At 43.6% G+C, this 15,321-nt stretch overlaps 1 protein-coding gene across 3 annotated transcripts in view; it reads right to left on the minus strand.

The window, feature by feature from the left end:
* The window catches only part of SH3GL3 (SH3 domain containing GRB2 like 3, endophilin A3), a 104,467-nt gene that overhangs the window by 31,465 nt on the left and 57,681 nt on the right, over positions 1-15,321 (minus strand). Inside the window, exons 3-6 of one of the 3 annotated variants that reach the window (XM_055556208.1) lie at positions 15,199-15,271; positions 12,775-12,918; positions 8,673-8,806; positions 4,670-4,828 (exon numbers count right to left, since the gene is read on the minus strand). In XM_055556208.1, the coding sequence (XP_055412183.1) occupies positions 4,670-4,828; positions 8,673-8,806; positions 12,775-12,918; positions 15,199-15,271 (510 nt within the window). The remainder of the gene's footprint in view (positions 1-4,669; positions 4,829-8,672; positions 8,807-12,774; positions 12,919-15,198; positions 15,272-15,321) is intronic. The other 2 variants (XM_055556210.1, XM_055556209.1) reach the window with 2 other exon arrangements.

A 15,321-nucleotide genomic window follows, 5' to 3' on the forward strand; every position in this document is an offset into this window, starting at 1 on the left:
TTAAAATATTGCTTCTGTTTTATGGGTCTTTTTGTTTGTTTGTTTTGTAGCCACAAGGCATATAGGATCCCAGTTCCCTGACCAGGGATTGAACCTGCACCATCTGCATTGGAAGGTAAAGTCTTAACCACTGGACCACCAGGGAAGTCCCAAAAGTCACTTTCTAGGGGCATGTGACTAAGCAGACGCAAAACCAAGACCATATAACAGGTCTTTCACTCTTTGTTGGATGTGCTTTCTTTCTACTAGGGCAAAACTTCCTAGACGTCTTCTTCCATATATCACAGGTCCCTTGATATGTCAATAAAATAACAGTTATAAATTCCCTAATGGCTTAGCAGGTAAAGAAACCGCCTGCCATACATGAGACACAGGAGACTCAAGGGACTCAGGTTCGATTCCTGAGTCAGGAAGATCCCCTGGAGGAGGAAATGTCAACCCACCTCAGTATTCTTGCGTGGAAAATCCCATGGATAGAGGAGCCTTGCAGGAAAGGGTCGCAAAAAGCCAGACACGACTGAGCACACACTCATTCATTCAACAGTAATAATAGTGGTATGGAAGAGTTCTATGATCAAATAACTTTGAGAAACTGCCTTGTGTATTCTCTCTTAGGACTCTCTTAGAGATTAATTTTTCATATATTCATATAATGAGTCTGAAAAGCCTCGTGATAAAGAAAACCTGTTTAGTTTTGGTTAACCCAGGGTTTCCCAAACTTATTTGACCATGGAGACATTATTGACAAAACACAAACTACATCCTGTGGAATAAATTTTGGGAAACTCCACTCTAGATCAAAGCACCCAGGAATCTGGAATCTAGTCAGTCCACTTGTCCTGGGAGCCCATGGACAGAGGGAGGGTTCCCAGGCTGGGCGTTTGTATCAAGAGAGCATAGAGAATGCTGCAGATGCCTGCCTTCATGGAGCTGGGGAAATGGCATCTTCTGTGTGGTATTTCTGCCTCTTGCCAAAGTCAAAGACCTACATTCCATTATGTCAAGTCATGAGGAATAAACCTCTCTGCAAAGACAGAAGAGGAGCATGTTAACAGGTCTTGGGGTGATTCAGCATTCCCAAGAAAATGGCAGGGGGGGGACTTCCCTGGTGGTCCAGTGGCTAAGACTCCCCACTCCCAGTGCAGGGGCCTGGGTTCCATCCCCGGCCGGGGAACTAGATCCCACGTACCACAACTAAGAGTTCACATGCCTCCACTAAACACTCTGAGCGCCATAACTAAGACCCGGTGCAGCCAAATACATAAAAATAATTGAAAAAAAAGTGGCAGTGGAGACTGGGAACCAACTTCTGAATACCCTGTACCCCCAGCCTCAGAGCTCGCTGCCAGGGGTGCAAGGGCCCTTCTCCTAGGGGGCGCTGCTCTGGGTGCCTCTGAGGGCACTGGCAGTCCCAGTCTGACCCAGCAAAGGAACCATCCTAGACCTGCCCCTCTGGGCTCCTGCGAAAGCTCGGGGCCCCAAACGCCTCCCGCTTGCACCTGCGTGTAGAATAAGGAAGCTGCTCGGCCCCCAGCCAGAGGTGAAGTAATGCTTGAGGCCTCCGGCCCCACTCTTACTGACAAGTCCCCCAGGGACAACAGTGGGGGGCCAAAGGGGACTCTTCTCTGATTCTCACATTCCCAACTCTGCCCCCAATAGGCAGGAAAACAGATGCCACCCTTAGGAGTGTTGGTGTGAACCACTCAGGTCCTTCTCACCACCCCTTCCTTCCTTCCACACCAGAGGAGGAGGAGGAGGAGGAGGAGGAGGAGGAGGAGGAGGAGGTCTGTTTGATTGATGAGATCAGGGCAAATGGACCCTGCACTGGAAAGGCAAGAGGGTCTTGGCCCAGGAGGTCTGTTTTCTTGAAGAGAGTGGGTTTGTGAAGTGACTTTTCTGCTCGGCCCACCCACTCCCCGAGGGTGGCTCTACAGGCTAGACCAGGCCTGGGGGAGGCAGCTGGAGCCCCACGTGGGCACAGGCTCAAGCTGCCCCCATGATTTTCCAGACGGTCCTGTCCTCCAGGCAAGGGGCTGGTTTGCCGTCCTTGTATGCCTGCCCCCTGCCTCTCAGTGGGGAAAATGTAGATGGAGAAGACAGATAAGCAACCTCACCTGGAAACCCCTACAAATGGCCCGTTGGCCAGAGACTCAAAGGGAACTGGAGAATATTTTCCAGGCCTTTCCTCCTCAACAAGACTGCCAGACCACCTGGATGTGGCCAGACACTGTCGTGGAAAAAGACAAGGCTGTCCCTTTCTGGGTCTAACTGCGGTTGCCACAAGAAGAGGATGAAGGCAGTCTTCCGGAGCTTCCACAATAACTTGTGAGTCTTCTCAACTCTAAACCTGGGAGGGGCAAAGTTAAGAGCAGCCTCCCTCTCATGAGTCACTTCGTAAATGGAAGCTCTCGTCACTGTCACCAGCGCCATCAGTCTCCTTAGCACTGTCATTATCTCGAGAATCAGCAACCACAGCACAGATGGGTAAGGACCACTGTGGCTAAAAACAGCACAAGGAAAGGTGGGACGAGAAAGAGAAGGAATCTAGTACCAAGGAAGCCTGCAAAGGCCTTCACCCTTTCCTTATTTTGATCTCTTGCCATCTCAATGGTCAATTTCCATGGCGATGTCAAGGTGTCGTTCCTAAAACGAGGGAGCAGACCATGCTCCTCAGAGCTGAAAGAAACCACCCCACCTTTACCTGCTAAAGGAAACTTTAGGGGGAACCCTGAAATTCATGCCTCTGTGAGGCCTGAGTTACAAACTAGCCTTCTCCCAGAGTAGCATGGAAAGGGGTCAACTCATTTGAGACAAGCAGAATAGTGTCCCTGTCAACAAATGGACAAATGACTGAGCTTTTATAAGGAAGGGATTATTTCTGATTTTGATTGATACTAGAAGGAAAACTGAGGTCTCTTGGGTCAACCACCATGGGTAGAGAAACTGATTCAGGCCTCCCTAATGGAGTACCTTGCAATAGCTTCACAGATCGTGAATGAAGGTCACGACAAAGCACGTGGGTTAGATAGCATGTTTGCCTCAGAGTTTAAATCCATCTCTAAAGGGCACAGGGCAGGAGGGGCAATCTTTACTGCAGCTCAATAAGGAATACATGTATCTGATGCCTCTCAAAACACTCTCTAAATACTTCATTTTTGAATCAATATGGCAACCCAAGACAAAACTAAACCAAATGGCCTATGGTTTGGGGATAATTTCAAGGAAATTTGTATTTTTAAGGGAAAACAAACAACAAGGGAAAACTGTTATACCGCTTCTAATTTTTTATAAAGTGTAAAAAAGAAAACAAATCTGATAAAATATTTAAAAGGAGAAACATAATAGAATGTGTTTCTCGGCACTGGGGTCTAATGGACATGGGAATTTCAAATTGTTTCCTCCAAGATTAATGTCTTGTCAACATTGAACATAATCTTCCCTTGACATCACCATGGCAGATAAAAGGTGCTCAGGACACCTGGCTTGACTTGACTCAAAAGATACAAGACTTCAATGTACCTTTTAATAAAGTATTGTAAGTATAACATAGTTTTGCAGATATATAAATCCTCTGACTTGTTCCAACAGGTTGGAGTGTTCAACAAATAGGTCCAAAGCAATGCTGGGCTGAGGTGGCTCATGGCCTCACCAAGGCCAGGCTTGGGCAGGAACTCCAGAGGGAGGCAGGTGGCCAAGTGTTCTTGAAAAATGCCAAATGACCTCTCATTGCCAAGGCAAAGAAGAGTGGCTCTCAACCTTCGTGGTGTCCACTTGGGGGTTACCACCTGTTTAGTTTCATTTCTACCTGGGCTTCCCAGGTGGAAAAGTATGTGCCTGCAATGCAGGAGACACAGGAGACGTGGGTTCGATCTCGGGGTCAGGAAGATCCCTTGGAGAAGGGAATGGCCACCCACTCCAGTATTCTTGCCCGGGAAATCCCATGGACGGAGGAGCCTGGTGGGCTACGGTCCGTGGGCGGCAAAGAGCTGCAAACGACTGAGCGACTGAGCATGCACACAAAATCTAACTTTACTTGTACAAATAAAATAAGAGCCAGTGGCAAGAATCATGGTACAAGAGAATGTTAACATTTCTGAGGAATCTGTGTCAAGACCTTCACAATCCGAAAGTTCACAGGTACTACAAGGGCACAGCTGGAAAACTCAGGCCATGCTTTTATATCCTGAAGGTTCACTGTGACAAGCAAAGGCATGGGAGAGCTGGATGATGAGTGAGGCTTCCCATGAGCCAAGGAAGCTGCTCCTCCTCAAACATCTGCCTCACAGAGCACATTTCAGTTTTAGCAAGACCGCAAATTACCATATTCTTGGGCTTTCCATTCACCTGCAAAACCACCAACAGCATAGCCTCAAATATCACAACGGCAGGTCTACCTCGCACTTCACCCAAGACAATCCCACCTTCCCAGGGCTGACCTGAGCACATCTCTGAGGTAATCCCAGGATAAACAGGACCCTCTCCAGATCTGAGATTTGAGTCAGGACTTGCTAGATGTCTGAAGCTACTTCTGAGGCAGGAGATAATGGTTACGGAAAATTCCAGAAATATGTAACAACTAAGGCTCCCGAGTTCCTCAGCATGCTGACCCTCCTCACACAGTCAACGTTTTCATTCACATTAAAGTCTCCTGTTTGGTGTAAATACTTACATCATTTTCTAAAAAATTAAACATGCTTCTTTCAGCCAACTCCTTTGACTCTTCAAATTTTTCTACTGCTTGTCTGACTTCTTCATCTGGTATCTTACCTACTCGCTTCTTTTTATAATCGTAATCCAGGCGGCGGCCTTCCAGCTTTTTCAGGTGATGCTAAGAGACAAAGGAGTCCTTCAAAGAACTGTTACACTCAAACGCAACACAAACAGACTGTTGGCATGTCTATGAAAATAGTCACTGCTTTTTCTCAGCATAAATTCTAGGGGGCAGGACCCCACTTTACACTTCTTCTGCATGCACTCAGCATCTATTAGCAGTGATTTTCACTGCTGGTCAACCAGGAATATTTGTGGAATGACTGAATGGGTAGATGGATGGATGGATGAAAGATAAACTGAATGAGTGTCTATATGGAACATAAAGATGCAGTATCAGTTTTTAGATTAATTTTCCAAGGTTCTCTATAGAACCCTTCAGTTAAGTTCCATTCATTTCCAAGTAATTTCCAACCAAATTAACTATACTCCCAAAAATGTATGTTTCTTTTGGCAACTCCTCACTAAGTAGATTATAAAGCACAAATTTCTAGTATCCTCTTGAATACTTAGGGATCTTCCATAAATTTCCCACATAATTACAAAATAAGTTGAATAAACACTATTGATGAATGTAATACACACAGAGGACTAAAAGTATGATCTCTTTAACAAAGTAAAACAATTACTAATATTAGAGGTGTCCATTCGTGGAACACAGTGCCTTCTGTGGTAGTAAGTTCCCCATTACAGTCTGTGTTTAAGCTGAGGGCTCTTATGTCAGAAATACTATAGAAGGGATCACTATACAGGTCAAGGGAGTTTACGATTATAACCCCTGGAAACAGATATTTGATACTGAAAGTGGAAGTCAAAACAGACTCTCCCACTGAAGCATGTGGGTAGCTTCACTATTCTTTTTAGTGGGAAGCACTGCTTTCTAACGTCCACAATGGGTGGGTGAAAAAAATATGAGACAAAAGTCAGAACCATCTCTCTTACATGTTCCGTGACTCTGGGCAAGTCTCTAAACCCCTCCAAACCTCCACAACTATGGTTGTAAATGGGGACAACCAGGCTTAACCTGGCTACTTATGGGTGATGAAATGTCTGTAAAAGCCCTTTAAATCCAACAAGACCTTTTATAGATATGTCAGGCATATGTTAAATGAATGGGCTTTCCACTCAGGAGGTCCAAGCATAGTTGAGACTATGAAAAGCCTACTGAATATTGGACACAAGTCTTGATCATCTATAGTATTAGGTTTGAATGTATACAGTTTCTCCATCAAACCAGAGCTGAGTAACAAGAGTTACCACTTAAAAATTATCTTTTGCATAGGGAAAACATTTAAGGCTATGTGTATTTTGAACATTTATCCCACTTTCTATTTAGGATCCACATTCATATCCAGCCACCCTACTGAACCAGGTCGAGTGGAAGAGTAATGTCATCCGGTGAAGTTCCTGTCTTTCTTCAAGGACAACAGCACAAGAAGAAACAGCATATTATGTCTTTCCACAAAGGAGGTGTTTGGTTTAAAGGTTCTGCATTTGGGAAAGATATCTTGGTGTCCCCACAGCTCATAATACCTCTTCTCTAGGATCATCTGTTCAATAATAATCTGTGAGCACAGAGGCTGTGCTAGTCATCGTGACTACAAAAGTGAACAAAACCTGACTCCTTACTCCAAAGCACTTTCTCCAAACAACAGAAACAGAGAAGCCGTGACGCTCACAGCACAAGGAGCACCTGATTAAGTCCAGCAGAGAACAAGAGCTTCCCCAAGAACAGAACATCTGAGCTGAGACCTGTGAGGTGAGATGGCTTAGCCGGGAGAAGAGGGAAAAGGAGAACAACAAAGAATAGAGAGAGAGCCCAGTGCCACGGGGACTGTACATAATTCAATGAGGCTGGGCGAAGAGTTCAAGTAGGAAGGGGCGAGCTATCAATCCCAATCAGTCAATCAACAGAGAGAAGGAGGGACTGGGAATTAGGGACTAAGGTGCTGGATCTTTACTCCCAGTGGGCAGCTCCTGGGGTGCTTGTCCCATAGGAAGACCGCTCTGGCTGCAATGTGGAGAGTGGACTGCAGGGGCCAAGCTGTGAGGCTGGGAGTCAAGGGCTGCTGTGCTGATGTGTTTAAACATTAACCAGAAGTCAACACAGAGAAAGGGGAAGAAGGGAGGTTCTAGAGAAAGGATGAAGGATGTGGCAAAGGCCCTGAGGAGATGAGGATGAAGGACTCTGGGGCCCAGTGGAGGACTGGGCTGAGGGAGCAGAACAGACACCAAATGCCCTGATATGGAAGAGAAAAAGGAGGACAGTGGGAGTAAGCTGCTGAGCGAGGTGCTGGGCATGGGGTAGCAGAAAGTTCTGGGAGTTCCTGAATGGATGCTTTCATTTTTCATTCAACCTCCCCGAGTTCAACCTCCTCTCCTCCATAGAATTCATAGTGTGAATTCTAAACGTCTACACTGGCACCCAGGATTCTCCCCTGGGAAGCTGTGGGATATGGCCCAGGAATCTGCATTTCTAACATGAGATGATGATGCTATTGCTCGTCCTGGGACCACACCAGGAGAATCACTGGGTCTGAAAAAGAAAAAGGGGGATCTCCCCAAAGTTCAGATAACTTCCAAGCTGGTCCCCAGCTACACTCAGATCACTCCTCAAGGCCCCAGGAGTTAGCTCTTCTGGGCAGCTTCTCAAGAGGGTGCCCAAAGAAGGTCTCAGTGCAGGCTGTCCCTCCAGAATAGAAGTCCCTGGTGGGGTGGAAGTCTCAAGGCTTCTTTTGCGCATCTGCCAAAACACCATGAAACAAGTGGTGTGTGATTATTTACAGGTCCCTGAAAGCTCCTAGATATGCTCTGGAGGGCCATTTTTAACATTTTCCAAACACAAAATTGGGCTTCCCTGGTGGCTCAGACGGTAAAGAATCTGCCTGCAGTGTAGAAGACTTGGGTTCAGTCCCTGGGTTGGGAAGATCTCTGGAGAAGGGAATGGCAACCCACGCCAGTATTCTTGCCTGGAGAATCCCATGGACAGAGGAGCCTGGAGGGTTACAGTCCTTGGGGTCGCAAAGAGTCAGATACAACTAAGAGACTCACACCAACACTAAACACAAAATGCTGATTCCTAGACACTGATTTCCATGAGAAGTAATGGAAAATAATGATCACTAGTGCAATGAATCAAAAGACGCAGCCTGGATGGGAGGGGAGTTTGGGCGAGAATGGATACATGCATACGTACGGCAGAGTCCCTTTGCTGTCTACTTGACACTATCACAACATTGGCTATACTTCAATATAAAATAAAACATGTTTAAAGCTGAAATAAAAAAGATTTGCGAGAGTAACACTGAAACACATACATTACCATATGTAAAACAGATAACCAGTGGGAATTTGCTGTATGACATAGGGAACCCAAAGCCAGCCAGTGCTTTGTGATAACCTAGAGGGGTGGGATGGGGAGGGAGGTGGGTCGGAGGTTCAAGAGGGAGGGGACATGTGTATACCTGTGGCCGGTTCATGCTGATGGATGGAAGAAACCATCACAATATTGTAATTATCCTCTAATTTAACATAAAAGTTAAAACAATAAATAAGTAATAGATGGTGGCATTAAAAAAAAAAGATGCAACTAGTACTGCATGATTTTGATGATCTAAAAACCAGTACAAAGTTCTGGAATCATTTTTTTATGTGAAAAATGATTATAGAAATAGGTATCTTGAGCTTGGCTTCTAGCTGGCTTCAATAAGACATAGAATAAAGGTCTAACTGTCCTGGGACTCTTTCCTGGTAAGCCAGGTTACCATAACTGAGTTATTATTTTACCATCCACAGTAAGATGATGCTTTCACTGAGTCGCTATGGAAATGTTCTAATGATTTTAAACAGGATAAACATCATATTAAGTAGCAACAGACAGATTTATAGCCTAGAAAACTTACCCCAATCTCTTTTAAATCTTTGTCTTGTAGTAACTGAAGTGGATCAATAAAAGTTTGCTTTACATTAATATCAAGAGAGTCTTTCACCTCAGCCATTAGCTTCATGGATTCACCAACTTCTATCAATGCACTGCCTTCAACAGAGAATACAAACAAAAAAGGTTCTTTAGCAGACTTTAAATCTAAGTTAACAGTGATATTTATTTAACTCTTTCCCCAAAGTTTGTGATGATCAATGATATGAAACAAGGTCCTCAGTCTGGGACCTCTGAATCTTGACCCTGAGAAAAGAAAATGTTAAAAGGAAAAAGTCTCTATTTTACACATTTTCCTCATTGCTTCTGCACTTTCCACTGCAGAGAATTAAAACCAAAGCTCAGACAGACTGAGGCACTTGCCGTATCCGCCACTAGAGGGGGTTAAAGCTCCTTGATTTTAAACTGGTGGTTTTGTGAACTGGCACCAAAGGTTCCTTAGAAACTAGAACAAAATCCCTCTTTGTAAACAATGAAAAGGATTCATTCATGGAGGCTAAGTATTAACCAATAAAGATGACAATAGAAATAAGGGAACAAATCCTCATGTCAGCTTCTGGCTTCTAGGTCTTCTTGAGGCCTTGTATTGAATACTCCTTGTATTCTTGAGACGGTTCTAAGGCTCCCGGCCCTTTCTGATCAAAGAAAGCCTGGCAGTGTCACACACACAGGGTGGGCAGGATCTGCTCCTGCAGTGAGGTGCAGGCCAGCCACACTGGGCTTGAGCAGCCACAGGCAGCTTTAGCTGGATCGAACCCTGATATTTGGCACCAGCTAACCTGCAATAGACGCAAGTAGGCATTCGGGGTGGGGGCGGGGAGGCGGTGATTCTAGGTGGCTCATGGTAAAGAATCTTCTGGCAATGAAGGAGACGCAGGAGACTCGGGTTTGATCCCTGGGTGGGGAAGATCCCCTGGAGGAGGAAATGGCCACCCACTCCAGTATTCTTGTCTGGGAAATCCCATGGATAGAGAAGCCTGGCGGGCTGCAGTCTATAGGGTCACACAGAGTCAGACATGACTGAAGCGACTGAGCATGCGTGCACACATTCTGGTAGCTGAGCACAAGGAGGGTTGTCGTGACCAAGCTGACCAAACTATCTTTGCATCGAAGCCCCTGCCCTGTCACCTGACCGGACGCACTGCAGGACTGTCCATGAATGTCAGGGCCTGCCTGGCGGCCTCTCCTGTTCCCTTCACTGGTCAGCCTTCAGAACAAGGGATAGGCCATCTTGGTCCCAATCACCCAGGAAATAAAATAAAATTCACATTATACTGCTCCAAAGGACACTGATACCCTCTGAGACTAATTAACATTTGAGGGTGTTTTTTTTTTCAAGTTTTCAAAAGACTTTCCCCCCAGTTTCCTAAATGAATTACTATGGCCTAATATCTGAATTCTCAATTGCCATCTCTTGCCTTGTTACCACTACAAGAGGAGCAAACATGCCAAATTCTCCGGGAAGACTTAACAATTCAATTCACCCACAATTTATCAATTTAAAGTAATCGCAATCAAATTTAATACGCTTTTCTGTGGAATTCCCTAGCGGTCCAGCAGTTAGAACTTGGTGCCTTCATGACCATGGGCCTCAGGTTCAATCCCTGGTTGGGGATCCTACAAGCTACACAATGTGGCAAAAAATAAAATAAAATTAATATTTTTTTGTTTTTAGTAGAGAGAACTTAAAAGGACTCTAAATTTCATCTGGAAAAATAAAATAGGTGAGTATGTCTGTGAAACTTTTATAATATCTAGGGGAAATTTTAGTTAAATATATTTTTAAATGATGATTTTTAAAACAACATGGTACTTGATCAGAGCAGGGTACAGATCCAGAAAACAGAAGAGAAAGATCAGAAACAAATTTAAAATATTATATATAAAGTTTTATAACAGAAAAGCGTTAGCTGAGAAAGGCTGAACTTTTCAATAAAGTATTAGGGCAACTAGCTATGTATTTGTCAGAACAGAAAATTAAAACTCTATTGTACAGTATTTGTCCATTGAACTCAAGAGCTTGGAAATTTAAAGGTAAGGAAAGAAAACATATGTATGAAAATGAAGTATAAATAAACATTTGCACAGTTTACTAGTGGAGGGGGAGGTGTGGAAATGTTTTTCTAAACATGATACCAAAGCCATAAACCACAAAGGAAGATCAATGAGCCCCACTAAATAAAAAGCAAAAATCTTTTTCCATTAAAATGATCTCTATCTACAACAGCAGAAGGTACATGCATACCTGGGACAAAACTTCATCCAACATATGTGACAGACAAAGAGTAAATATTCTGACCACTGAAAAAGGCTCATAGGGACTTCCCTGGTGGTGTACTGGCTAAGACTCTGTGCTCCCAATGCAGGGGGCCCGGGGTTCGGTCCCTGGTCAGGGAACTAGATCCCACAAGCCATAACTAAAGGTTCCACATGCCACAACGAAGATGGAAGATCCTACATGCTGAAACTAAGAGCCGGTGCAGCCAAATAAATATTTATAGAAAAGAAAAAGTTCACGGAACAGTAAGGAAAAAATGAACACTGTAATATAAAAATAAGCAAAAGACACAAATATAAAATTCACAAAGATGATGACAAACATGGCTAAAAAACCTGCCTCACACACAATCCAAAAAATGAGGTTAAAACAGTGCCCAGACACCAGTTGTATTTGCTAGAAATCAGATGATCAGTTATTTAAAAGGGAACTAACAGGATAACTCTCAGAGTTAGTATAACTGGGAAACATTCTCATACCCTCCTGGCAGGAGTGGCAATATGGTATAACCCTTCTGGAGGGTCATTTGAAATTATGCTTCAAAAACCTGAAAACTAAGCATCCTCTTGACTCAGCAACTTAATTACTAGGAATTTCATCTAAGAACATAATCTTGGATATTTCCAAAGCTTTATCTAGGAAAGTGGCTATCATAAACGCTGTGTAAATTTTTTTCACATTAAAAAATCTAAATATCCAGTAAATGGGGTCCATTGAACAAACTATGGATAGATGGAATATTATGCAGTCTTTAAAAAGGCCTGTGTGCAATATTACTCAGCCATGAAAAGGAATGAAACTGAGTCATTACTAGTGATGTGGATGGGCTAAGAGTCTGTCATACAGAGTAAAGTAAATCGGAAAGAGAAAAACAAATATCATATATTAAGGCATATATGTGGAATCTAGAATAATGGTCCAGATGACCCATTCCTGCAGGGCAGGAGTAGAGATCAGACGTAGAGAATGGACATGTGGGCATGTGTGGTGAGGAAGGGAGAGTGGGGTGAATCGGGAGAGCAGCACTGACACAGACACGCGACCCCATGTAAACCTGATAGCTGGTGGGAAGCTGCCGCACAGCACAGGGAGCTCGGCCTGGCGCTCTGTGACACCCTAGAGGGGTGGGGTGGGGGGAGGGGGAGGGCAGGGAGGGGATACATGTATACACATGGCTGCGTCACGCTGTTGTACGACAGAAACTAACATAACATTGTAAAGCAACTATCCCCCCCAAAACACAGTGGAAAGTACTGTGGAAGATTGTTTAACAACATGGACCGTGTTATAGTCAGTGGGAATAAGCAGATTACAAAAGGGAATTAGGGTATATGTACTATAACCCCACTTTAATATTTTTAAAACTGTATATGAGTAAATACAAGAATAAACCAAAGGTATTAATATAAAGAACAAACAACAAAGAGCGTGACCGGGCCCATCACTGGGGAGGTAACTATGGGTGATGCTGGCATCTTCTTTTATTTTACTTGCCTATGTTTTCTAAATGTCCTACGATAAACATGTATTATTTTTTAAATTTTAATTAATTTAATTTTTGACCATGCCACGTGGCATACAGGATCTTAGTTCCCTGACCAGGGATAGAACCTCGCCCCTGCGTTGGAAGTGCAGTGTCTTAACCACTAAACTGCCAGGGAAGCCCTGAACATGCATTTCTTGATAATAGGAAAAATTAATAAGGGTTATTAAAATGAAGGTTTTGTGCATTACCAAAACTCGACGAAGGCTGCATGCTCAGCTCTCCCAGTGGCATGGTGATACTCACCAAAAGTGGAGCCTTCCCCGAGCTCCTTGCCGTATTTCAGCATGCAGTCGCCCAGCAGGCCCTCTGTCTGCGGGTACCCCGTAGTTTTCACCTGGCCTCGGATCTTCGACACAGTGTTCAGCATTCCTAGCTTAGCTCTGTATGCTTAAAAACATTATCATTTGTAATTCCTTAAAGTGGCACGGCAGAGTGACAGGTACATAGCATTTAACAAATGCAGCTGCGAAATCAAGGTTGCCCTGGACTCAATGTCAGAGACCTGAGACAGGAAGGGCCCTGGGCGACCCAGTTTCTCACATGGCTTCCTAGATTATTAACTAGGATAGGTGCTAAGGGCCATGATGAGAAAAAGAAATTAGGGCACACACTGTCAACTCCCAAATAATACTATAGTAACCAGGCTATCATTACCCTACCCACAGCTAACTCACTGAGTCAAGACGCTGACACTGAGGAAGACATATTTTCCCAGGGACCGACTGCAAACCAAGAATAGAATGGCTGAGGTGGGTGTTTCAAACCAATTGGTGGTTAACACCCACCCCCACCCCCAAGAGTGTATCCAGACTGATGATCTTCAGTGTCATGGTACCAGGGCACTGCGCGGCACACTCCTATTTTAAGAAGCAGAACCAGTAGGAGACGGACACTCCCATGGTGAACAGGAGTCTGTGTTGATGGTCCCTTGGGTGCAGCTCCACTTCTGGACCCAAGGAAAATGGTGGGTGGCCACTACATCCTTTCTCTGACCTAGGCCATGAGGGTTGACTAATCCCAGCTCTGTGCGACACACCATGATAACTACTAGGACCTTAGAGAGACCTAAGACAGGGACGCCCTGGTGAACCAGTGGTTAAGACTCTGCTTCCACTGCAGGAGGCATGGGTTCAATCCCTGATCAGGGAACTAAGATCCCCCATGCCACTCAAGGTGGTCAAATCATAATTTTAAAAAAGAGAGACACCTAAGACATACTCTGCCCTCAAGGAATTCACACACAGTTCTTGGAAGGCAAAAAATCCAAGATGTCATTATACAAATAAAGTCTTATGTGGTATACAGAAAAGAAAATATAACAATACGCCGCATAAAGATGGAAAGATGCCCCCATCTCAAAAGTTCAGAAATAGTGTAAGATGCAGAAAAGGAATGCTTATGGTTTATAACCAACAGATAAAGGGTAGGCTGCTTTGACTGAAGAAGAAATTAATATAGAACAAATCAGGAAATACTTAGGGGAAAATGGTACTATGAACTGAACTCCAAGCTAAGGATCTGGGATTTTATTCTGCAGGCTAGGTGATGTTTGAGATAATTTTAGGCAGTAAAGGGATAAACTTTTATTTTCTCTGATTTTAATAATTACATATTTATTTTCATGTATTCTAGGCTAGTGCTTCCCAAACTTTTATGTGCCTGCAGAACACCCAAGGATCCTGTTAAAATGTAGAATATTTTATCCAATGTATGTTTTTAGATTTATTTCCTAGATTTTCAGATGTTTGGATGTGTGCTGATTCCTACAGCCGAGGGAATCACAGTAATTATGTACAAATAATAAATTCATACAAAGTAAAAGCAGATTTGGAAATCCACAGAATTCGAAGCTTGGACGCCCTCTGTTGGTCTCTATAATTTAGAACTTGGGAAAACTTCATCAAGGGAATCCTGCTTCAGTGCCTAGGAACGAAAGACTTCCTGTCAAGAAGCTGCAGTAACAGTGGATCTTCTCGTGTTTCTCAGGTTTATCCGATTCACTTCATCAGCATTTGAGCCACGAAGTGAAAGCAGTTTCAAAATCACTGACACCGTTAGAACAGGATGGCAGAATTAAAAAAAAAAAAAAAAAGAAACAACTGAATAAGAAAGTATTGACAAAATATTTAGTGGGTTTCCAAAGCATCTCTTTGCTTAGAAAAGTGTCTTAGGGCTTCCCAGGCACTAGTGGTAAAGAATCCATCTGCCAATTCAGGAGATGCATGTTCAATCCTTGGGTGGGGAAGATCCCCTGGAGAAGGAAATGGCAACCCACTCCAGTATTCTTGCCTGGGAAATCCCATGCACAGAGGAGCCTGGTGGGTCACAGTTCATGGGGTCGCAAAGCATCGGACATGACAGAGCACACACGGATGCTTGCAGAAGTCTCTTGCTCTAAGATCAAGACTCCATCCAAATAATGTCTCCATAGTTCACAGAAGTCTCTGCCCTGCTTGTCATCAGCTAAGAAACACTGCAACTACCTTTAGTCACTCAACTTTAAACTACTTAATTTCATTGTTTGGACACAGAGGACATTGTTTCTAGATCATGTCAACCATACACTCAGTAAATATTGGTTATTAAAATCTGTGATGCTCAGTAAAACTCGGTTATTAAAATCTGTGAATGAACAATTGAATATTTCAAGACATTTTCTAACTTTACCTGGATTTGGCTGAAGATATTCTGTGGCTTTTGAAAGAATTTCTGCAACAGCTTTATTGGTAATGTCTATTTTCTTTTAAAAAAAGAAAGAAACATAAAAATATTAGTAAATGACAAACAAAT

This window comes from Bubalus kerabau, chromosome 19, assembly GCF_029407905.1.
Source record: "Bubalus kerabau isolate K-KA32 ecotype Philippines breed swamp buffalo chromosome 19, PCC_UOA_SB_1v2, whole genome shotgun sequence".
NCBI lineage: Eukaryota > Metazoa > Chordata > Mammalia > Artiodactyla > Bovidae > Bubalus > Bubalus kerabau.